Source organism: Gossypium arboreum, chromosome 10 (genome assembly GCF_025698485.1).
Source record: "Gossypium arboreum isolate Shixiya-1 chromosome 10, ASM2569848v2, whole genome shotgun sequence".
NCBI lineage: Eukaryota > Viridiplantae > Streptophyta > Magnoliopsida > Malvales > Malvaceae > Gossypium > Gossypium arboreum.
The window spans coordinates 130,668,369-130,691,364 of NC_069079.1; the positions used below are offsets into that span (position 1 = coordinate 130,668,369).

The 22,996-nt window shown below is 32.7% G+C and overlaps 2 protein-coding genes and 2 long non-coding RNA genes across 5 annotated transcripts in view; all 4 read right to left on the bottom strand.

Annotated features, from left to right (window-relative positions):
• Nucleotides 1–1,209: 1,209 nt before the first annotated feature.
• LOC108487403 (probable LRR receptor-like serine/threonine-protein kinase At3g47570) lies at nucleotides 1,210–4,971 on the bottom strand. 2 transcript variants are annotated; one of them, XM_017791736.2, is made up of 3 exons: nucleotides 2,050–4,971; nucleotides 1,539–1,939; nucleotides 1,210–1,409 (listed from the first exon to the last, which is right to left on the bottom strand). In XM_017791736.2, exons 1-3 carry the CDS (start codon nucleotides 4,733–4,735, stop codon nucleotides 1,386–1,388), a joined length of 3,111 nt encoding a protein of 1,036 aa, XP_017647225.1. In that variant the 5' UTR covers nucleotides 4,736–4,971; the 3' UTR covers nucleotides 1,210–1,385. The 2 variants fall into 2 exon arrangements, with proteins under 2 accessions (XP_017647225.1, XP_017647226.1); XM_017791737.2 differs by having other exon boundaries at nucleotides 1,210–1,403; nucleotides 2,050–4,960.
• Nucleotides 4,972–15,187: 10,216 nt separating this feature from the next.
• Nucleotides 15,188–15,912, bottom strand: LOC128281709 (uncharacterized). Its single transcript, XR_008271972.1, has 2 exons — nucleotides 15,800–15,912; nucleotides 15,188–15,645 (listed from the first exon to the last, which is right to left on the bottom strand). It is a non-coding gene; the product is annotated as an uncharacterized LOC128281709 (long non-coding RNA).
• Nucleotides 15,913–16,968: 1,056 nt separating this feature from the next.
• LOC108488452 (uncharacterized) lies at nucleotides 16,969–17,892 on the bottom strand. Its single transcript, XR_001871764.2, has 2 exons — nucleotides 17,607–17,892; nucleotides 16,969–17,248 (listed from the first exon to the last, which is right to left on the bottom strand). It is a non-coding gene; the product is annotated as an uncharacterized LOC108488452 (long non-coding RNA).
• Nucleotides 17,893–22,487: 4,595 nt separating this feature from the next.
• Nucleotides 22,488–22,996, bottom strand: part of LOC108462275 (receptor kinase-like protein Xa21) — a 1,511-nt gene continuing 1,002 nt past the window's right edge. The window contains exons 2-3 of the mRNA XM_053020388.1: nucleotides 22,892–22,989; nucleotides 22,488–22,647 (exon numbers count right to left, since the gene is read on the bottom strand). Coding sequence (XP_052876348.1) covers nucleotides 22,488–22,647; nucleotides 22,892–22,989 — 258 coding nt within the window. The remainder of the gene's footprint in view (nucleotides 22,648–22,891; nucleotides 22,990–22,996) is intronic.

The following is a 22,996-nucleotide window of genomic DNA, read 5'->3' on the forward strand; positions in this document are numbered from 1 at the left end:
ACATACATTGTAAGCTGATCACCAGTTTTCTTGGTCTTAACTTTTTTTTTTTAAATCTCAATTCTAAAATGACCCCTACATTACCCCTCCCATATTAAAAAATTGCTTAGAGGAAGCTCAAATTTGGTTTAGAGTATCCAGTCACGCTATACAATATTGTAATTGCGAATGCATTTGATAATTTTGTTTAATAAAACTGCCCTATGAGTTCTTTGATTTTTCTTTTCAAAATGCAAATTTGGGAATTAATTCCCCTATTTAAATTTAAAAAAAAACAAGTTTTTAGGTAACTCTATTAAATAGCTGAACTTAAGAGATGTTCATGGGTTGAATCGAGTCAAATCTAAGTATGATATTAACATACTTAATACTTGCTCAAGTCTAGTCCGGACCGAAATATGAGGCTTAAATTTTGCCCAATGCCTATATTTATAAATGGTTAATCCAAACTTATTTTAAATACGCTAATATTATTTTTTTTGAAAACTTAAAAACTATATTTATATTTTTAATTAATATTTGATAATTTTATTTATTAAAATTTTATATATAATCATCTTAATATTTTTTAATATTTGTATATTATTATAGATTTAAATTTAATGTGTTATATGTTTAAGGTTACTGTGTTAGGAGAGTCCATTTATTAGGAAGGGGTAAAGTTACTTTTAAGTTAAGAAATGGTCAAGTTATCCAGGCACGGTTTGTTTTCAATTTCTAATTTGTGTTGGTTTGTTATTGTTTATTTTTCCTATAATAAATAAGTACTCCAGCTGGCTTCCATAAAAAAAATTTTCGTGTGTTATAAATTACATAATGTATAAAAATAATATAATAAAATATTACAAATTTAAAAAATAAATTGATTTGGGCCAACTTCGGGCCTCGAATGTTTAAGTCCAAGCTCGACTCATATTTTAAACAACTTAATTTCTTTGACTAAACTTGTTTTTCGAGCTTAACATTATTTTTCAAACTCTCTTAAATTTTTAGTGGACCTTTAGGTTTGAACGGATGTCCAACCCATGAACAAGTCTAGCCAAACCTAATTTAAAAAATGTTTCATATTAGTATGTGAAAAAAAAAAAAGTTAAAGTTGAATCTGCCCATGTTGAACACATTTCAAAATACGAGTAAAAATTATCGATTTCAACAATAAAAGTTCGCCAGAATAACCATCAGCATGTTGAATAGCATTACTAAAATAAGTTGCAAGCTCAAAATCCAAACATTTTCATTAATATAGAAAACAAGTCTGTTTTCTCCAACTATCACTTGAAAAGAAAAACAGTAGTTTCATTACTTGCCTTTTCTATAGTTTATTTGTCTAAACAAAGCAACAATAAGGAGGCACTTTGCTTGACCTATGCTACTCGAGGCCATCCTTATGGCACCTCAGATACCTGCATCTTAAGAAAACAAGGAAATTTTTGGTTCTTCTTATCTTCTGAACATAGTGTTTATCTCAAAAGTAGGAGAAATGTGCCTTAAATGATGAAATGGTTGAGTAATTTGTTAGGATAAGAAGATATAATTACCTGTTGATTAAGTAGCACATCATGACGCAATCGAGTTGGGCAAAGCTTGTCTCTGACAAAAGAAAGCTTGGTAACAACATCACTCATGTGCATCCTCTCACTCGGCAATTCATCAGAGCAAGTGAGTCCTATTTCAAATATTGAATTCAAGCACTGAAAATGTCTGTCAACTCCGAGGAATTTTCCATTGAGAGTTCCTTGCTTGGCTTTTTCTTGAACAAGAATAGGATCTAAAATCTCAATAACTCGTTCAGGCAATGCTACCTTAACAAAGTTGTGAAGACTTAAACCCTCTTTGAACCTTTCATCAGTTGGCCTTTTCCCTGTAAACATCTCTAGCAAGAGGATGCCATAGCTGTACACATCACCTTTTATTGACAACTCACTCCCCATACCATATTCTACAATCAAATTTATCACAAATTACATATATAAATAAATGCAGAAGAAAACCCTCTAAATAAACAAAAAACTATGTTTAGATAGTATGTTTTTCTTTTAAGCGACTTACCTGGTGGAGTATAACCAATAGTTCCTCTTAGTCCAAGGGAGCTTGATTTATTAGCAGAATAGTTAAGTCTGCCCGTAGAAAGGATTTTTGCTAAGCCGAAGTCACTTATATGACCAACCATTTCCTGATCAAGTAGAATATTGCTTGGCTTGAGGTCACAATGAATGATTGGTTCTTCACAATGATGGTGCAGATATTCGAGTGCATGAGCAACATCTATGGCCACGCTTACTCTTTGGAAGAAGTTTAGGTTTCTCACCGTCTCTGGTTCATTCATGCCAATAAGTGGATGCAGCCAGTCCTCCAAGCTTCCATTTTCCATAAACTCATAAACCAAGGCTTTAAAATCATTGCCTTGGTAATTGACTCCTGAAATAGCTGTTAGTACCTTGACAAGATTTCGATGTCGAATGTTCTTCAAGGCCTCGCATTCAGCCAGGAAACTCCTGGAAGCTCCACGATTCAGAAGATTAAGCACCTTTACTGCAATAACTGCTCCACTAGCTTCAAGAACTCCTTTGTATACAGAACCAAAGCTTCCTGAACCAACCAAATTCTGCGTGGAGAATCCATCCGTAGCCCTTACGATGCTTTGGTATGATAATTGTAAAAGGGAACTGTCTACACAAGTTGTTGCTGACTGCTCTTTCTTCTTTCTAAACCACCACGAGATGAGGAGACAAGTAAAAGCCAAAGTCACTCCTAAAGTCACAACAATAATTGCAACTTTTAATCTAAGAGAATTGCTTGATGATGTTTTCGAGTTACATCTTAACAAGTGTAACTCGGGGATGCCTGCACAAAGCTTACTGTTTCCCTCAACAAATGTAGCAGTACCATTCTTAAAGACTCCTCCACTAGGTATCACCCCTTCAAAATTATTGAAAGAGAGATTTAAATACCTTAAAGCCCCAAATCTGACAAGAAATTCTGGAATCTCCCCTGAAAGATTATTGTTGGATACGTCTAATGCCTCAAGTCCTCTCAATGAACTCAAAGAAGAAGGAATGGGCCCTTCAAAAAAATTTCCATCCAAAAATAGTTTCTCTAGACTTACACAGCTACCAAGGTTTTCTGGAAGCAAACCAGATAACCTATTTTGAGAAAGATATAGTTCACCTAGATTTTTCAAACTTTCTACTGCAACAGGAATCTCACCAGTCAAATAGTTTGATGATAAGTCTAGTATTATGGACATGGATGAGACCCCAAGTAATTGAGGGGGTATAGGTCCACTAAGATTATTATAAGAAACACTCAAGCCAAGCAAACTTTGGCAGTTGCCTAGACTCAAAGGAATGTTGCCATGAAGATTGTTGAAATCTAAACCAAGTTTTTTTAATAATGTTAAATTTCCAATAGAATGGGGAATAGTCCCGGAGAGAAAATTACTATGAGCGAAAAAATTCTGTAGCTTCTGAAGCCTCCCAATATCAAAAGGAATGGGACCTGATAGTTGGTTTTCTGATGCAAATAGCTCCTCCAAATTGATGAGATTTCTAATCCCATCTGGAATTCTTCCTGTTATTTTGTTCTGGTGTATTCCTAAACGTAAAAGGGTGTTAGACAAATTGCTGATGCATGTAGGAAATACCCCTCCAAAATTATTATCGCTAATATATAGAAACTCTAGTTTGGTATTGTTGACTAAAGTGCAAAGAAAGTTCAAGTCACCTTCTCTCCCATGCCCCAAACGGTTTACACTTAGTTGAAGAGTAGATAGTTTATCTAGCTTTTCTAGGGAGGGCACCTTTCCACTAAGTCTATTATCATTAAATTGAAGTACATTCAGATTTGAGGAATTGGATATTGAAACTGGGATTTGTCCGGAGAGTTTATTTCCCCTTACAGAAAAGAACTCAACATATGGCATGGTGATTGCTAAATCAGTATAAAGAGTACCCTGAATCTTATTCACACCGATATCAAAGAACCTAATATTGGTAAGATTGAACATTGCAACAGGAACAGTACCAGAAATTGCATTTGCTGCTGCCAAAAAACTTGAAAGATTTGTTAGTTGTGCAAGAGTTTCAGGTATAATCCCATCTAAAGCATTATATGACAAAGCAAGCTTCTCCAAGGATGACAAATTACCCAATGAAGGTGGGATACTCCCTCTCAAACTGTTGTTGTAAAAACTCAAGACTTTCAAGTTTGACAAGAAACCCAGAAAAGAAGGTATTTCTCCTGTTAGTTGGTTGCTTCCCATACGAACTATTGTGAGCTTAGAGCAAGAAAATAAATTGGGAGGAATTTCACCGCTTATGGAGTTGCTAGTCAGATCTAATATTTCCAGTCTCCTTAAATGACCAACCTCCTGAGGAATCTGGTTGTAGAAGCTATTGCCCGAAAGATTCAACTCCTTAAGGAAGCTCAAATTTCCAATGAATGGCGATAAAGATCCTGAGAGTTTCAGGAATTGCAGTTTCAACTTGTTGACCCTCTGATGCTTGTGACCGCATGTAACACCATGCCACTGACAGAAGTGAATGGAACTATTCCAGGACTCCATGACCCTAAGCTGATCATCAGTTATCTTGGCTTTGAACTGGAGTAATGCTTGCTGATCAGTGTCATTTCCTCTAACTACAAGACCTGTTGGAGTTTTTGAGAAAACTTGCTGTAAAAAGAAAACAAGGAAAAAAGAGCAGCATGCTTCAAAATGCTTTTTTGAAAGCTCCATCAACTTGAATTGTGATGAGATTGATTTGTTTTGAGACTGCTTGGTTCATCAACAAGAACTAGCGTGCAATATAAGTAGGCTTCAAACTCTGATATCTCCTGTCAGTTGGTTCATCTTTTCCAGCTTTGAAAATCACATCACATGACTACTATTTTCTTGGGAATTCGAGCTAAATGCTTCCTTAAGGAATCTGGTTGTCGATTTCTTTTTCCACAACAAAGTCAAAATTGATGTCCTAAATGCTTGACAACTGGCATGGAATTTTAATACTATGATAGCGAAGGAAATGGACTTCATATTGACCCAACGACAGATGAAACATTTTGCATTTTGCTTTTATCAATCTATATATTCAGAAAACATTAATTTCTTTCATGGAAAATGATAGAGGAGACTTCAAGGAAACTCTCACCAGGCCTGTGTTTAAAATACAAACGTCCAAACAAAGTTATCATGTGTTTTGATTTTCAAAGTTACTGAATATCATATTTGGAGGAAGGAATAAAGGAGAAGCTTTCTACAAATGCCCCACTTTTCTAAAAAGTTCCTATTTCAAACATGAAAATGAGTAGGATTGGCCAAATAGTTATGATCTCGAAAGTCTGTTTGTTTGTGTCTGTTCGAGCTCATTACAATTTGAACTCGACATTATTTAAGCTTGAACATATCAAAGTTCTTGAAAAATTTGAGCTTGAGTTAATCTGAGTTTGACAAAGCTTAAATCTAAAATAATTCAAGCTCGAGATATTCCTAAACTCAAATCTTAGATAAACTTGATCTAAAACCCTAAAAGTGAAAATATGTTTAAATATTATATAATTATATTAAAAATTATACAAAACATTAAATTGTAAATTGAAATAAATTTTGAAAACATTAATTATTAATTTAAAATAAATTTTAATGCAATTATTATTTATGTATAATAGATATAAAAAGTTAGTAATTATTTAAATTTAATGATTATATAAAATATATAATGATGTAATTATTAATTTAATGATATGAAAATCAAATTAAGCCTGACGATCTATCAAATTTGTTGAACTTTTAGTTCATGAAAAATCATTTTATGCATCATTGTACCTATAATTAATACGAAAATGAACACAAAAATCTCTTAAAATAATTTTTCTTGTTAATTTGTGACATTTTAATTAATATCAACTTGAAATAAGAAATTCATTCAATAACATGACTTTTGAATTCATTTTTCACAGATTCCAAAAATTCTATAGTAAGACAAAATGGGGGTAAATAGGGACACATGCAGTTGCATATCCAGCCTCTCAAAATTGTCTATTTAAATCCTTTAAAAGTTTTAAATCAATAAAAATAAAATTACACTTTATCTCCTCTAAAAATAATAAAATTTAATTTAATCTTTTAAAAATATAAAAGTATAAACTATAAAAATATGAACAAAATTTGGATATATATTTTTATAATATTTTATTTATATTTTAACATTTTATAATTGTACTTGTTTACAGCTAGTATAATTGTTATATTTTATAATATTCTAAACTATATCTAAAATGAATTGAACAAATAAGTGCCTAAATTCAAATAAACTTGAATGTACGTTTGTCTGGGTTCATGCTAGTCGTGCATTTTTAGTATATTTTTATAATTTTTAAGATTTTAGTTTTTTTATATATTTGGTACGTGACATGTCAATTTTGTAATATAATAAATAATAAGGATTATTTTTAGGATTTTCAATTTAGCATGCTATCTAGGTGGCATACCATGTGTTAGCTTCTAATTGGTTTTGTCACGTTATTGATTTAGCTTTTAATGTAGGTCTACACTATATCTTCTGGCAATATTGTCGCTTCGTTGCATGAGAGATGAAACGTATGGGTCTTTAATATCCATCATTCAGTCAGAGTGAATAAGAATGATGGAGCTTAAGCAATTCTCCCAATTTGTTTTTCATGATAGAAATCGACATCCATTAATTGATGAATGATTCTCGGTAATATGTCTTCGCTCAAATGTCAATAAATAGGTAGCCATTCGATATGCTTGAAAATTATCATTTCCAAATACTTGATATTTTATAAATTTAATAAAAATAATTAATGATTAACGTAAAATCCATTTGGGAGGCAAAGAAGAATTTAACATTTAAATTTAATAAAAATAAAAAATATTTTCATTTAATATAAACACTTAGTAGAAGAATTTCGCACCAATAAGAACTTTAATTAATTAAATAATACAACCAATAAAATTAATCGATAGTGTTTTACTTTAATAAATATAAAAAATATTAAAATTGAATGATTTAACTTAGAAATTATCAACGTAGAATCCACTAGGGAGACAAAGAAGAATTTAATTTTAATTATTTATTATTATAAAATAAATACTTCATAGGAAAATTTTACATTAATAAGAACTTTAATGAAATAATTAGACCAATTTTAATTAATATTTTAAAAGTTAATAAAAAATTAATACCTACATAAAATCTAAGGATGTTCAATCGGTTAACCGACCCGTAATAACATTAACTGAATTAACCGACTCTTCAAAATTTTTAACCGTTAACCGAACTGAAATTTTTTCAAAAAAATTAATTGAACCGAAAATTTTTCGGTTAATTCGGTCGTTTAACCAAATTAACCGAAAAATATATATTTTTTATTTTTGGTTAAAATAAGTATAAAATTAATAGAATTAACCGAATTAATCGAATTACCGAATTAACCAATTAACTGAATTATTTGTATAAAATTATATTTTTTATATTTTATTCTTATTTTTAGATTTTTATTTTTATTTATTACATTATTTGTAATTTTTATGATTAGGTTGGGTTGGGTACTTGGGTTAATATATATTAGATTGGGTATTTGGGTTTATGTTGAATTGAGTTTGAATAAATAGTGGATTATTTATATATTATAAATTTATTTATTAATATTTTTGATTAACCGAAAATATTCGGTTAACCGACCGGTTTCGAATCGAATTAACCGTTAACCGAAAACTTAAAAAATTATTAACCGACCCCGACTGAATTAATTCGATTAACCGACCGATTAACCGAATTCGGTCGATTAATCGAATTTTTTCGGTTTTACCCGAATTTTGCACACCCCTAGTAAAATCCATTTTGGAGTAAAATAAGAATTTAATATTTAAACTTAATAAAAATAAAAATAAAAATTAATTCAATATAAAATTTATTAATTAAGTGATATTTTATTAATTTATTATTATTGCCCCTATATAAAACCAAGTGGTGGAGAGGATATTGCTTATTAGAGGTGGCCAACAATCAAAACCCTTCTATTAAAAGATTATTGTTACTACTCCATCTGCATCATCATCATCATGCTTCCGTTTAAAGAAGAAAAATTAGTAGGTGCTGCTGGTGTTTCAGATTGGGCTAGTATTCCAGCAGATGTTTTAAGATATATTGTAGGCATGACTCAATCCGGTAAAGATCGCTTTCGTATGATCGTAAACATTGGCAAGCTTCTCTTGTTGATCAAAAGCTTAAATTTCCCATCTGCTTAATGCTACCGGGGATGGAGAAAAGTGACAATCGTTGTTTCTATAGTATATCAGATGAAATCTTCGTTGAGCTCAATTTGCTAGAGATAAAAAGAAAGAGATGTTGGGGAACTCCTTTTGGTTGGTTGGTGACATGTGGGCTCGATTTTGAAATTCCACTCTTTAATCCATTATCGAAAGTCAGTCTTCCCCTTCCTTCATTATAGACTTTACCTCACCAAAAAGATCCCCAAGACTTGGGAGATCCCACACCTGAAAATTTGTGTAAGTCTTTTCTGGAAAAGTTAATATTATTTACCAGTCCTGAAGGGTCTGGATCTAATTGTATAGTTCTTGTAATTTATACCCAAACATTGTTATTAGCTTTTGCAAAGCCTGGCGATGAAACATGGACTCCCATTGATGGTGTTAATTTAGTAACTGATGCCATTTATTTTAAGGGTAATTTCTATGCTTGTAGACATTCTGGTGAGATTTTTTATGTGAAGATTTATATGGTTCTCATCCTAAAGCTGTGAAATTTGCCCCTTCGCCTTTGGGTTATCTCGACCCAAGGGTATATCTGTTTGATTTGGATGGAAATACTTGTTTGGCATCTCGTGCATGGTATCGTAGAATATGAGGAGCATGAGGATAAGGATGAGGATGAGGATGAGGAGGACAAAAATAATAATATTAGAAAGGTTTACCAAAACGTAACCATTGAATTTCTTATTTTCAAATTAGATATGCACACCAAGAGTTGGGAGAAGATTATTTCATTGGGTGATAGCTCCCTGTTCGTGGGAAATTGTTGCTCTTTCACCATTGCTGCCGCTGATTATCATGGTTGCAGATCTATTTGCGTTTACTTCACGGATGATGATAGCATGTATTATTATAAAACAGGGGGATCAGACATGGGCATCTACGATTGTCAAATTTTACAATTAGATATAAATGACGAGGAGCTTAATTTAGATTATGATGATTTAAGGGAGCCATTTCCCAAGGCAAAAGAGGTGCAACATCTTCTCTTTTCTTCACTATGTCCACCTCTTTGGATCATTCCATTCAAATATAGATAGATATTTGGTGCCAACCTTTGTAGAGATATTTATAATTTTTGGGTTATACATATATGATCATTTGCCGAATAAGTGGGATGTTGTATGGAAGAGAGTTGATGGTTTTGTGGAATTCTTTTCATTGTGTTACAATGTGAGGTTGGATGAGAGTAAGAAAAGGTTATGGCCGATTTCTATTGCTGCAGCATGCTGGACAATTTGGATTGCAAGAAATGGGCTGGTTTTTGATGGAAGGAGAGTGAATATGGCTAATTTGGTATTTCAATCTAAGATGAGGGCATTGTTGTGGATTAGATCAAATCATAATGAAATCATGCTGCAGGAGAAGTTTTGGTGGTTAGCTCCACAAAGATGTCGTGTGGTGTCTCACAAATCTAATGCTGATGTTTCCTTTTGGAGACCACCTCCTTGTGGTTGGTTAAAATTCAATGTATGTGGTATAGCGAAAGAGGACAAGGCTGGGGGTGGAGGAATATTGAGAGATATGGAGGGGATTGCAAGAGGGATTTTCTCTGGTGTTGTTGGTACAAATGTTGCTGAGGAAGCTGAGATTGGAGCGGTGAATTTTGCTCTCGAAATGTTTGCATCTATGAATTGGAAGTCTTCTAATTCTCTGGTTATTGAAGTAGGTTCTTCGGTGGTGTTTTCTTGGTGTATCAGTAAGGAATTGAGACCTTGGACGCTTCATGCAACTTTTTTAGATATTGAAATTGCTAAGTGTAAGATCGGATCCATTGTCTTCTCTTTGGGGGATAGGAATAGAAATGACATGGCGTTCTCATTAGCTTTGGCTGGTGTGAATAAACCACATGTGTTTAAAGCATGGTGGTGATTTTGGCTGAGATTAGTGTTTTCTTGTTGCTGGAACTATGTTTTTTGTTTATCTACTGTAATTTTCTTGTTTGGATATTGCTCTGTTCTTTTTTTGTCTACAGAGTTGCTTGTATAAAGCAAAAAAAAAAAAAAATTACCGAATAAGTATTCGTTCGATTAGTATTGATATTGTTGCTAGAATAGGATTACTGTTGAAAGTTGGCAACAATGCAGCAGCAAGCAAATGTCCAATGTGTAATTTAGTTGTTAAAACTTTTTGTAACATGTGACTTATGTTTAGTTTGTTTGTAATTTTTGTTTTGCTAAGTTAGTCATGTATTTAGCTGATTTAGTAGCCTCTTAGGTTATCATTAAACTGATTTTACAGCTTGGATACTAGCACAAGCAATGTTTTGTTTTCTTCCAATGTAATGAAGCTACTTATGTATATTGTAATGTTGCTTATAGTAGAAAAAAGAGTTGTCAATTTTTCTCTCAACCAACTCCTGTCTTTGCTTTGTTTTTCATCTTTCAAACACAATTTTTTTTTAATCTTTGGATGCTGATATAACTCAACAAATGGTATCAAGAGCTTGCCATCTTTAAGGGCCTTTCTGCTATGTGCTGTTCACGTGAGTGTTCTGTGCTTGAAAGAAAAGAAACAGAAGCTGTTTTGTTGGTTTTTTGGTTACTGTAAAAGAATGAGTTTCTCACCACCACTACCACCACCACATGTTTTTGCTGGTGAAAACTACAACATTTGGGCTGTGAAAATGAAAACATACCTGTAGGCTCATGATCTGTGGAGTGTTGTTCAAACTGACACAGACCCATCACCTTTGAAAGCTAATCCTACTATAGCTCAAATTAGGCAGCACAATAAGAACTGTACCAAAAAGTATAAGGCTATGTCATGCCTTCAAAATGGAGTTTTAGATGTAACTTTCACAAGGATAATGGCTTGTGACACTCCAAAGTAGGCCTGGGATAGACTCAAAGAAGAGTTTCAAAGATTAGATAAAACCAGGCAGCAGCAGTTGATCAACCTAAGGAGGGACTTCGAGAATCTGAAGATGAAGGAGTTTGAATCCATTAAGCAGTATTCTGATAGGATTATGGCTATAGTTAACAATATTAGGCTTCTTGGGGATGATTTCAGTGACAAAAAAATAGTTGAAAAGGCATTACAACCCTTCTAGAGAAGTATGAGTCAAAATTTTCTTCCTTGGAGGACTTTAGGGACCTATCAACTATATCCTTGACAGAGCTGATAAATGCTCTTCATGCATAAGAGCAGAGAAGGGAAAACAAGATGGAGGATCATTCTGAAGAAGCCTTTCAGGCTAGAAGTAAAGAAAGCTCAAGCTTGAGCTCAAGCTACAAGGGTAAGAAGCCTTGGTCTGAAAAGAAAGAAAAGGCAAAGAAAGATGCTTCCAAAAAGAAGTTTCTATCATGCACTCACTACAAGAAGTCCACACATTTAGAAAAGTACTGCTGGTTTAGGCCTGACATTCAGTGTAGAAGTTGTAAGCAACTTGGTTATATGGAAAAAGTCTGTAAAAAAAAGGCAAAAACACAACACAGAAGTAGAATCAAGCTCAAGTTGCTAAGGATGTTCAAGGTCAGGAGGAGCATGTTTTTACTACTTCTTGTTTTGCAAGTTTGAGTAAGGTCAGAAAGAATTGGTTGATTGATAGTGACTGTACTCATCACATGGCATCAGATGAAGGTATGTTTAGGGAACTAGACACCAGCTTTGAGTCCAAGGTCAGAATTGGGAATGGTGAGTTCATTAGGGCCAAAGGAAAAGGCAAAGCTGTGGTCTGCACTCAATCAGGTAAAAAAACAATTTCAAAAGTTCTTTTTGTACCTGATATTGACCAAAATTTACTTAGTGTTGGTCAATTGTTAGAAAGGTTTACTCCTTTATCTTTAAAGATAACACTTGTATGATTAAGGATCTCTTTGGCCAAGAGCTAGTGATAGTAGCTATGTATGATAGATCCTTCATTTTAGATGTGAATAAGTTAGAAGTAAAGGCTTACACTACTCTGACTGATGAATCATATTTATGGCACAAAAGGTTGGGGCATGTCAACTACAAGTACTTGGTTTGCTGTATAAGATGAGTCTAGCTGAAGACATGTCAGAATTAAGCCTAAAAATAAAGTCTGTGAGGTCTGTTAGCTTAGCAAGCAGACCAGACTACCTTTTCCAGTTAACAAATCTTGGAGAGCTCAAGAGAGGCTCCAACTGGTCCATACTGATATTTGTGGACCTATGAAGACCTTATCTTTAAATGGCAGCAGGTATTTTGTGTTGTTCATTGATGATTGCACCAGATTCTGTTGGGTGAATTTTTTGAAACAGAAGTCAGAAATGGCTGATTTCTTTTGCAAGTTTAAGGCCTTAGTTGAGAATCAAGCAAGTTGTAAGCTGAAGGTATTGAGGTCAGACAATGAGACTGAATATGTGTCATAAAAGTTTTAGAAAATTTGTGATGAAGCTGGAATTCAACATCAGTTAACCACCATCTACGCATCACAACAAAATGGTATTTGTGAAAGAAAAAAACAGAACTGTTCTTGATATGGCCAGGTGTTTTTTGTTTGAAGGGAAAATGCCTAACATTTTTTGGGCTGTGGCAGTAAATACTTCAGTGTATTTACTCAATAAACTGCCAAAAAATACAGTCAAAGACAAACACCATTTGAAGCTTGGTTTAGACACAAGCCTATTGTCTCACACTTGAAAGTGTTTGGCTGTTTATGCTATACACTTGTACCAGCTGAAAAGAGAACCAAGTTGGAAAGAAGGTTTATGCCTGGAGTTTTTGTTGGCTATAACAGCATAAAGAAAGAGTAAAGGGTATTTGATCCATCCACTAAAATGATTGTTGTGAGCAGAGATGTGAAATTTAATGAAGGCAGCTGTTAGAAATGGGATGGAACAGATGCAAGCTTGTCTGAGCAAGACCAGCAAGATCTTGACTTGTAGCATGTTGAGAATGAAGTTGAAATTGAGGAAGGATATGATGATGTACCTGTTAGAGGTACAAGGACTATTATGGACATCTATGAAAGATGTGATATGACCATTGTTGAGCTTTCCAACTTTGATGAAGTTGCAAAGGAGGGCTTCTAGAAAGAAGCAATGGAGGCAGAAATGGAAATGATTCACAAGAATGGTACATGGGAGCTGGTTGATAGGCCAATACACAGAAAAATTATTGTTGTGAAATGGGTGTTCAACACCAAACACAATGCAGATGGGTCACTGAACAAGCACAAAGCGAGGCTAGTTGTAAAGGGGTATAATAAACAATATGGCATTGATTGTTTTGAAACCTTTGCACTAGTTGCAAGGTTGGACACCATAAGGCTGTTGTTTGCCTTAGCTGCTCAAAAGCTGTGGAAAGTGCACTAGCTAGACGTCAAATCTACTTTCCTGAATGGATTTCTCAAGAAAAAGATCTTTGTTGAGCAGCCTGATGGATTCAAGGTTGTTGATAAAGAGCACAAGCTTTACAAGCTTAAGAAGGCTTTCTATAGTCTAAAACAGGCTCCAAAGGCCTGGTATGATAGAATTGATGCTTGCTTGTCAAAGCTGGGGTTTGAAAAGAGCATTAGTGAGCCTACACTCAATGTGAAGAAATTTGAGAAAGAAACCTTGCTGATTGTGTCATTGTTTGTGGATGGTTTACTAGTTACTGGGTGTAGGAATGAATTGATTGAAGAATTCAAGAAATATATGTAAAATGTTTTTGAGATGACTGATCTAGGTTTGATGACCTACTTTCTTGGCATGGAAGTAAATCAAATGAACATGGTATCTTCATAAGCTAATAGGCTTTTACTCTGAAGATTTTAAGCAAGTTTTGCATGTCAAATAGCAAACCTGCTAGCATTCCTATAGTACAAGGAGAAAAAACTTTTCAGCAATAGTGACCATGAACGAGTGGATGAAAATGGCTATAGAAGCCTTGTAGGTTGTCTACTCTATTTGACAGCAACAAGGCCAGACATCATGTACGCAGTTAGCCTTCTATCAAGGTTCATGCATTACTGCAATGTTGCTCACTTCAAGGCTATTAAAAGAGTCTTAAGATATGTTAAAGGGACCTTAAACTGTGGGGTGAAGTTTGTGAAAACTGAGGAGCTAAAACTAGTTGGCTATTCAGATAGTGACTGGGCAGGCTCAGTTGATGATATGAAGAGCACATTGGGCTACATTTTCACTTTACGCTCAGGGGTCTTTTGTTGGAGTTTTAAGAAACAAAAAACAGTAGCTCAATCCACTGCAGAGGCAGAATACATTACAGCTGCTACCGTTGTTAATCAAGCCATTTGGCTTAGAAAACTTTTGAGTGACTTGAATGCTGATCAAGAGGAAGCAATAAAGATCAAGGTGGACAACCAGTCAGCTGTTGCTATTTTCAAAATTCTTGTATTTCATGGCAAGACCAAGTATTTCAAGATCAAGTATCATTTTGTAAAGGAGGTAGAACTATCATGGGAAGTCAATCTGACTCATTACCGTTAGGAGGTTCAGCTTGCAGACATTTTAACTAAGCCACTAACTAATGCAAGGTTTGAGTATTAAAGGAAAAGAATTGGAGTTTGCTACTTTGTAGCCAAGGGGGAGTGTTGAAAGTTGGCAACAATGCAACAACAAGCAAATGTCCAATGTGTAATTTGGTTGTTAAAACTTTTTGTAACATGTGACTTATGTTTAGTTTATTTTTAATTTTTTTTGGCTAAGGTTAGTCATGTACTTAGCTGATTTACTAGCCTTTTTGGTTATCATTAAGCTGATTTTACAGCTTGGATACTAGTACAAACAATGTTTTGTTTTCTTCCAATGTAATGAAACTACTTATGTATATTGTAATGTTGCTTATAGTAGAAAAAAGAGTTTTCAATTTTTCTTTTAAACCAACTCCCATCTTTGCTTCTGTTTTTTATCTTTTAAACACAACTTTTATTTTTTAATTTTGATCTTTGGATGTTGATATAACTCAACAATTATATAGATTCGAGTGTATTGAAGCTCAATATTCTCTTATTTAATGGGTAGGAAGGGGCTACGGGTAATTTTAGATATTGTATCAAAAACTATAGATATAATAAGAAGCTACAATGAGATTAGTGTTAAAAAAATATCATGTTTTCTGTTAACTACTAAAAAAATCTAGAACATCCTTTATTCCTATTGCCCAAAATTGAAAAAATTAAACTCGAGAACTCTTTTACTTTTTACATTAACGACGGCTCGTTTTAGACTTCTACACGCAGATTTCAGAATTTACATGTAGGCCGAGTTCTGCTTTTGTGTGGAAGATAAACATATAGGTATGACAAATGGCACCACTTGGGTTCTCAGACTTGAGGTGGGATTTTAACCCGTTAAAGAGATCGAAAGACTTCTCGTCACATATATTGCATAACATGTTGTTTGACTTGCGTACTTGTAAGGATCTGAATTGTCCCTTAGCCATGTCTGCAAAAATAAGTAGATTTAAGAATGGGATTTGTTAAAAAACTACTAGAAAAATAAAAGAAAAGAAAGTATACGTACCTGCCAACTGAGTGAGAGAAAAAGAGGCACTCTAGAATTAAAGAAAATGCACTAGAAAAATACAAGAAAATCTCACCTGAAAGATAATTTTTGGATAGGTCTAATGCCTTAAGCCCTCTCAATGAACTCAAAGATTAAGGAATAGGGCCTGATAGTTGGTTTTCTGATACAAATAGCTCCTCCAAGTTGATGAGGTTTCTAATCCTATATGGAGTTCTTTTTGTTATTTTGTTCTGGTCTATTCCTAAACGTAAAATGGTGTTAGACAAATTGTTGATGCATTTGGGAAATACCCCTCCAACTGAGTGAGAGGAAGAAAGGTACTTTAGAATTAAAGAACAAGAATTGAAGAAAAAGCACCAGAAAAATACAAGAAAATCTTACCTCAAAGATGATTGTTGGATACGTCTAATGCCTCAAATCCTCACAGTGAACTCAAAGATGAAGGAGTGGCACCTGATAGTTGGTTTTCTGATGCAAATAGCTCCTCCAAATTGATGAGATTTCTAATACGATCTGGAATTCTTTCTGTTATTTTTCTTTGTTTTTTTTTTATTTTTTTCTATTAGCTACTAAAAAATTGAGGACAACCTTTGTTCCTATGGCCTATAATTGAAAAAATTAAGTTGAAGATCCCTTTTGCTTTTTACATTTCTTACGGTTGGTTTTAGATTTATGTTCGCAAACTTCAGAATTCACATGCAGGTCGAGCTCTGCTTTTGTGTTGAAAATAAGCAGACAGGAATCACAAATCCCACCTCTTGGAAGCTCAAACTTCAAGTGCGGTTTCAATTCGTTAAAGAGATTAAATGTTTACCTTCACATATATTACTTGCCACATTGCTTGACTTGCATTCTTGTAAGGATTTGTATCGTCCCTTGGCCATGTCTGTGAAAATACGTAGATTCAAGAATAGGATGTTATTAAAGAAACTTTCAATACAGGGGAGAAATTAGAAAAAAATTTAGGGGGTTAAAATTAAATTATAAATTTTACGATAGTAAAAATGTAATTTTATCATTTTAATAGTTTATATATTTATAATTTTTAAAGAATTAAATCAAATTTTTTATATTTTTAAGGAAGGACAAAGTGCAGGTAAAGTCTGGCCTTGCCAACCCCCTTAGTTTCACCCTTGTAATTCAATTGTTGTAAAAAAAAATGTATAAAAGCTAACCCAAATTCGTTAAGCGTTTAAAAACTTAAAGTGAACCGAGACTTATAATTACAAGATAAGAGAACACTTTTACTGTAGAAAGCCCATTTTACCCGGGTCTTTAAAATTATTTACAACAAATAAATAAATAAAATAAATAAAATTAAATTGTTTGCAATCCATTAAATACAAACCCAAACTTGAGGCCTAAAACAAAAAATAAACCCAACACCAGACCCAACAAATAACCCAAATCCTAGCCCAAATAAAAAAAAACCACTCAGCAAACCCTAAGAGCTTCAGCCGCCGCAACCTCCAACTGCCTCCTCCACGTCACCACAGTCTTCTCCTCCGTACGGCTATCGAACCTGCGAGAAAAATCGAATAACAGCTAAGCAATACCAGAATAGCCAGCAAACGAATAACAAAATCAGTTTTTTTTGTATTTTATTTTATTATTTTAGAAATTTGGCTATAAAAAGAAGTCGATTGTACTGTAAAATGGACGGATACTGAATACAAAGAAAAGGCATTTAGAAATCAATTTTGGAAAAGTGATTCTTAGATCTGGCATTTCTTTCGCTTTATTTATTTGTTCTTCTTGATTTTTGTTTAGGGTATAAAAAAAATAAAAAGAAAGTGACTTATCTAGCACTTTCAAATCTTTGCTTGCTTCGTAGTAATCGAAGTTTAAGTGAGAATTCTGTGGCTTAAGAGCATCAAAACCTTTGGGTTCGTCTTCGAATAAGGAAAATCATGCTTTCATATGGTGCGATCCACCGAAACATGGAGGCGAAATGGCAGATGGGCGAAGAACCGTCTGATTCGGCCGAATGAGAGGGATAGGAAGCTTAGGTTTTTTGTTTTGATTTTGTTTAAAGTGATTAGGGGTTCATTTTAAGGTTTTCTTTTGTTTTTTATGGAGTATATGAAACGACATCATTTTAAGTCTACTTCAATAGCTTTAAAACGGCACCGTTTAAGAGTCATGACCCGATGACCCGACCCATGCACGGCTGGGATCCGCGCGTTTGGTCTTTGAGGGTTATTTCACGTTTGGTCTTTGAGGGTTATTTCGCGTTTGGTCCCTCCCTTTCGCGCTGGTATCCGATTGGACCCTCTGTGTATTTTCTTTCTTTTTTAAATTTTTCCCTGAGATTTGCGTTATTGCAATTTGGTCCGTGTCTAAACGCTGCGTTTTGAAATCTGGAATATTTCCAATTTTGATCCCCGTGCATTTGCTCGCATTGCATTTTAGTCCTTATGTCAATTTCAATGATTTATTTTATTTATTAATTATCTTTGTTAGTTTAATTCTATTTCAATTAAATTTTCTTTTCATTTCAATATGTGTAATTCATTATTTTTCTGAAAAATTCATTTAGTATTCATTTTAAAGATTTATTTAAATATACATTTGGAATTGCTATAATAATTTCTTTGTTTATTTTTTTATTTATCTGTTTAAATTCTGAAATTATTTTTTAAAATTCTCTTTTATATTATATTGTCTTGAAATATTGTATAATATTGATTTTAAATGACCTTTATATTATATATATATGGCTTATATTAAAATTAGCTTTATTTTACATACATTATTAACCCCATGTTATTTTACGTACATGATTTCTTTTAAATCTATATTTTCTTTCAAATCTATGGTGTATATAGTTTATATTTTAAAATATATTTTATTATAATTTCATTATTCAAAATTCTTTCATGTACTATTATCTAATTAGCATTGTTTATGATTTTTTTTATTATATGTGTACTGCTAATTCCAAATAGACATGTTTTGTTTTTAAAATATTTTGTACATTATTTACTCCAATTTGTTTTTCATTTAAAATATTTATTCTAATACTCATTTATATTTTATTATTTTTTAAAATTATTTCAAACCTTAGTATGTGTGGTTCATTTTAAAATTTTTCATATATTTAATTTTTTTATTTGTTTTTACAGTATATTGACTCTTAATTTCTATATTGTTTTGTATATTGATTGTTTTTATATTATTTCATATATTATTGTTGCATATTATTTATTCGTCTTTTGTATTATCATGTCAATCATTATTCATCTGTGTTTGAAAATTTGATTATATTTTATTCTAATATGTTTCTTTGATTAGTTATTTTTAGTTTCCATTATTTTAATTATTAATGTTTTTCAAAATAGGATGTGTGCTCATTGCTATTATATATTTGTTATTTGTTTTATTGTTTATACTATTTTCATTCACTTAGTATATTATTTGTGTATATGGTTCCATGTTTATAATTTCTCCATTCATTCGAAGTGTTGCATTGTAATTTTCAATTTACTAATCTAAAGTTAATTATTTCATTTTATTTCAAGTCAAACTACTGCATTTTGAGTTGGCTTTATAATGATTTATTTGAAAATTTCCCCAAAACAAAGGCAATGTTTGATGTTTGAAAATTCGGGAAATCGTGCCCTAACGTGTTGGGTTTCGATTTTTCGCTTGCCCAAATAATCAAATATACCTCTAAAGTTTCATTCATGATTTCTAAATTTTAAAACAAGGCAATGTTCTATGTTTGGAAATCCGAGAAATCATGCCCTAACGTGTTGGGTTTCAGTTTTTCGCTGGACCAAATAATCAGATATCCTTTTGTAATTTTCAAATATATGAGCTTTTGTAAATCAAGAATTGATCGTGGTTTCTAAGGTTTAAAGGATCGTGTCCTAACGTGCTGGATGTGATACTGTATTCCTTTGAAACAAGAGAATTTTAACATTCAATTTGATAATCATATTTCAAAATATTTTTAAATCTTAGACATAAGGACATTACTTAATCAATTTGCTACCAATTTTGGGCGTAGCGAGGGTGGTAATCCTTCCTCGTATGTAACCGACTCCCAAACCCATTTTCTCAAATTTCGTAGGCCAAAATTGATTTAAATAAAATAAAATATTTTATCAGGTGATCCAATCACACCTAAACAAAATAATTGGTGGCGACTCCACTCGAGTTAAAGTCGATCCCTATTTTTTAAAAAAATAAAAAAAATAGTTTTGACATTTATTAATACACAATACAATTACAAAATGACACACACATCTCTCTTTTTCATCATCACATGAATGAAAGCTCTTACCCCAATTTATAGAGTTTAGTGATCATTGGATTGTTGACACATATCGACATCCTTACCATTAATTTCACAAATATCTAATAACTAGAATGTTCATGTAAAATATCTAGCCTTCTAGAAAATATCCTATTTCTTTATTTTATAAATATTCTATAATCTTCTAAAAAATATCTTTTAAAGGATAAGTTTAGTTTTTATCTAGAAATTGCATTCGCTTTCAACATATATGCATGTATACGTATGCATGTTTGTTTTATTTGGGATGCAACTACAATGGAAAGGTCTTCCTAAAGAAATTTCAATTATGTAATCTTGCCATACAATGGTTCAATTGCACTACTGATACAATAAGTTGCATGCACACTCAAAATTCGACATCATTATTAATTCAACTTATTCGAACAAACAAAACAAAGATTTCATTTCTTGTTTTTAAGCTTATTTGCCTAAACAAAACATAAACAAGCAAGCACTTCGCCTGACCTCTCATGTCCATTCTTATGGCACCATAGATACCTGCAACTTCAGAAAACAAGGAAATCTCTTTTACTAGTTCATATCATCTAAAAGCAACATTCATCTCAAAATTAGTAGTGGAAATATTCCTTGAGTAATTAAATGATTGAGTATTTTGTTAAGATACGAAAATAATATTTGCTGATGATTGAGCAATATATTTAAGTTCCAACCTCAACGTAATCAAGTTGGATGAGGCTTGTCTCTAATGGTACAAAGTTTGGTAACAACATCACTCATATAGATACGCTCATGCGATGATTTTGAAGAACAAGTGAGTTTGATTTCAAATATTCAATTCAAGCATCGAAGATCTATATCATTGCGTATTTTCATTGAAAGTTCCTCATTTGACTCTTTCTTGAAGAAGAATGGGATCTATAATGTCAATCACTCGTTCGGGCAAAGCTGCCATAGCAAAATTGTGAAGACTTAAACCTTCTTTGAACCCTTCATCGGTCAGCCTTTTCCCTGTAAACATCTCTAGCAAAAGAATGCCAAAATTATGCACACCACCTTTCGTTGATAACTCATTCCCAATACCATATTCTGCAATTAATGCATCACAAATTACATATAGAAATAACTACAAATGGGAACCCTCTCAATATGCGAAAAAGTGTTTTTAGATTGTATGTTTTGCTGTTAAATGATGGAAGAAATTAATTAATTAAAATTACCTGGCGCGGCATAACCAATAGCTCCTCTTAATCCAAGGGAGCTTGATTTATTAGCAGAATAGTTAAGTCTGTCCGTAGAAAGGATTTTTACTAAGCCGAAGTCACTTATATGACCAACCATTTCCTGATCAAGTAGAATATTGCTTGGCTTGAGGTCAGAATGAATGATTTGTTCTTCACAATGATGGTGCAGATATTCGAGAGCATGAGTAACATGTATGGCCACACTTACTCTTTGGAAGAAGTTTAGGCTTCTCGCCTTCTCTGGTTTATTCATGCCAATAAGTGGATGCAACCAGTCCTCCATGCTTCCATTTTCCATGAACTCGTAAACCAAGTATGAAATTTAACTTATTTTGTACTAGATAAACAATTATAATTAAGTATAATCAAGCTAGTTTGATTTATATTTCGAATCAAAGTCCAAATTTTAAAAGCTATGCTACATTTGAGAACATTAAATTTGAATTGAAGTCGAGCTTTTTATAACTTTAACTCAGCTCATCGTAAAAAACATCAAATCAAGTGATTTTTAATACCAACCAAGTGCCAAAATTTTATTTCACTTTCCAACTTTCAAGTTCATCTGTTTTTTTATTTGGGAATGTGCCAAACACATTATGCTTGTTTTATTTGGGATGCAACAACGGAAAGGTCTTCCTAAAGAAATTTCAATTATGTAATCTTGCCATATCTCATATTGGTACAAACAAAAAGCTGCAAGAATTAAGCAGATAAGGCTCGTTTGATAAGTCAAAAACAATCTTTATTTATTTATTTAAGAACAAAGTTTGTTTTCATTTACTGTTTGTTTATTAATTTTTTTTTAGAAAGTGTAAAAAAGGCAATGCATGGACAAGGGAAAAACAATTCTCCAAGTGCTAGACGATGTAGGCGAAAGTAACATGTTGTATTAATGAAGGCTTTGTCGTAATTTCTGACTTTTGATTAATTTGTAGTAATACAGTATTAATGACAATACAATGCTGTAAATATGTATACTCATAACCTTTATTCCAAACTCTTGCTTAAAATCTTCCGTGAAATTGTTCTTAAACATAATTATACGTTAAATTAAAAAAGAAAAGAAATGAATAGTAAAATAATAAAAAATAATTTATTTGAATAAGAAGGAACAAATTAAAAATTAAAAAATGATTACCATAACCTAAATTGACCTAATGAACAAAATAAATAAATTTTGTAACTTAAAAACCAAAAATCCTAAATTGGCCTAACGAGTAAAATCAATAAATTCTGCCCCTAAAAGAAATAGAATCCTAAGAACATGCAGGTGCATTGAAATCTCTTATGGTTATAAATGTGATTGAATGAGCAGCGATTCTAATGGGTGTCAAACCATCCACAAGCTTCGGCTTCAACTCTGGTATCTCCAACGAGTCTGAAAGTTCTAGTGGTGTTCCATTCAACAATACGACACTGATTAAGATGTTCCCATCTTTTGGTGTCAAATGATACTCTTCTCGCTCTTTATGTCCTTCCAAATTCAAAATTTGGACTCCCACCATTTAAATTTAGATCATGGAAAAGATCGATCTCAAAAGAGGTGTTTTTGGATAAGTTGATGAAAACAAAAGAAACCCCGGGCTGCAACCAAACAAAAATATAATAAATAAAAAATTAATTTAAAATTAATTGAGTCAACCAAAATATTAAAAATTACCTCCTTTTTGGCACAATGAGAGTATACACGCAAATATGGAGAACCCTTATGCCCGATGAAAGAACTTTACTCCCCATAACTCTATGCCACAAAAGCGCCTGCAAA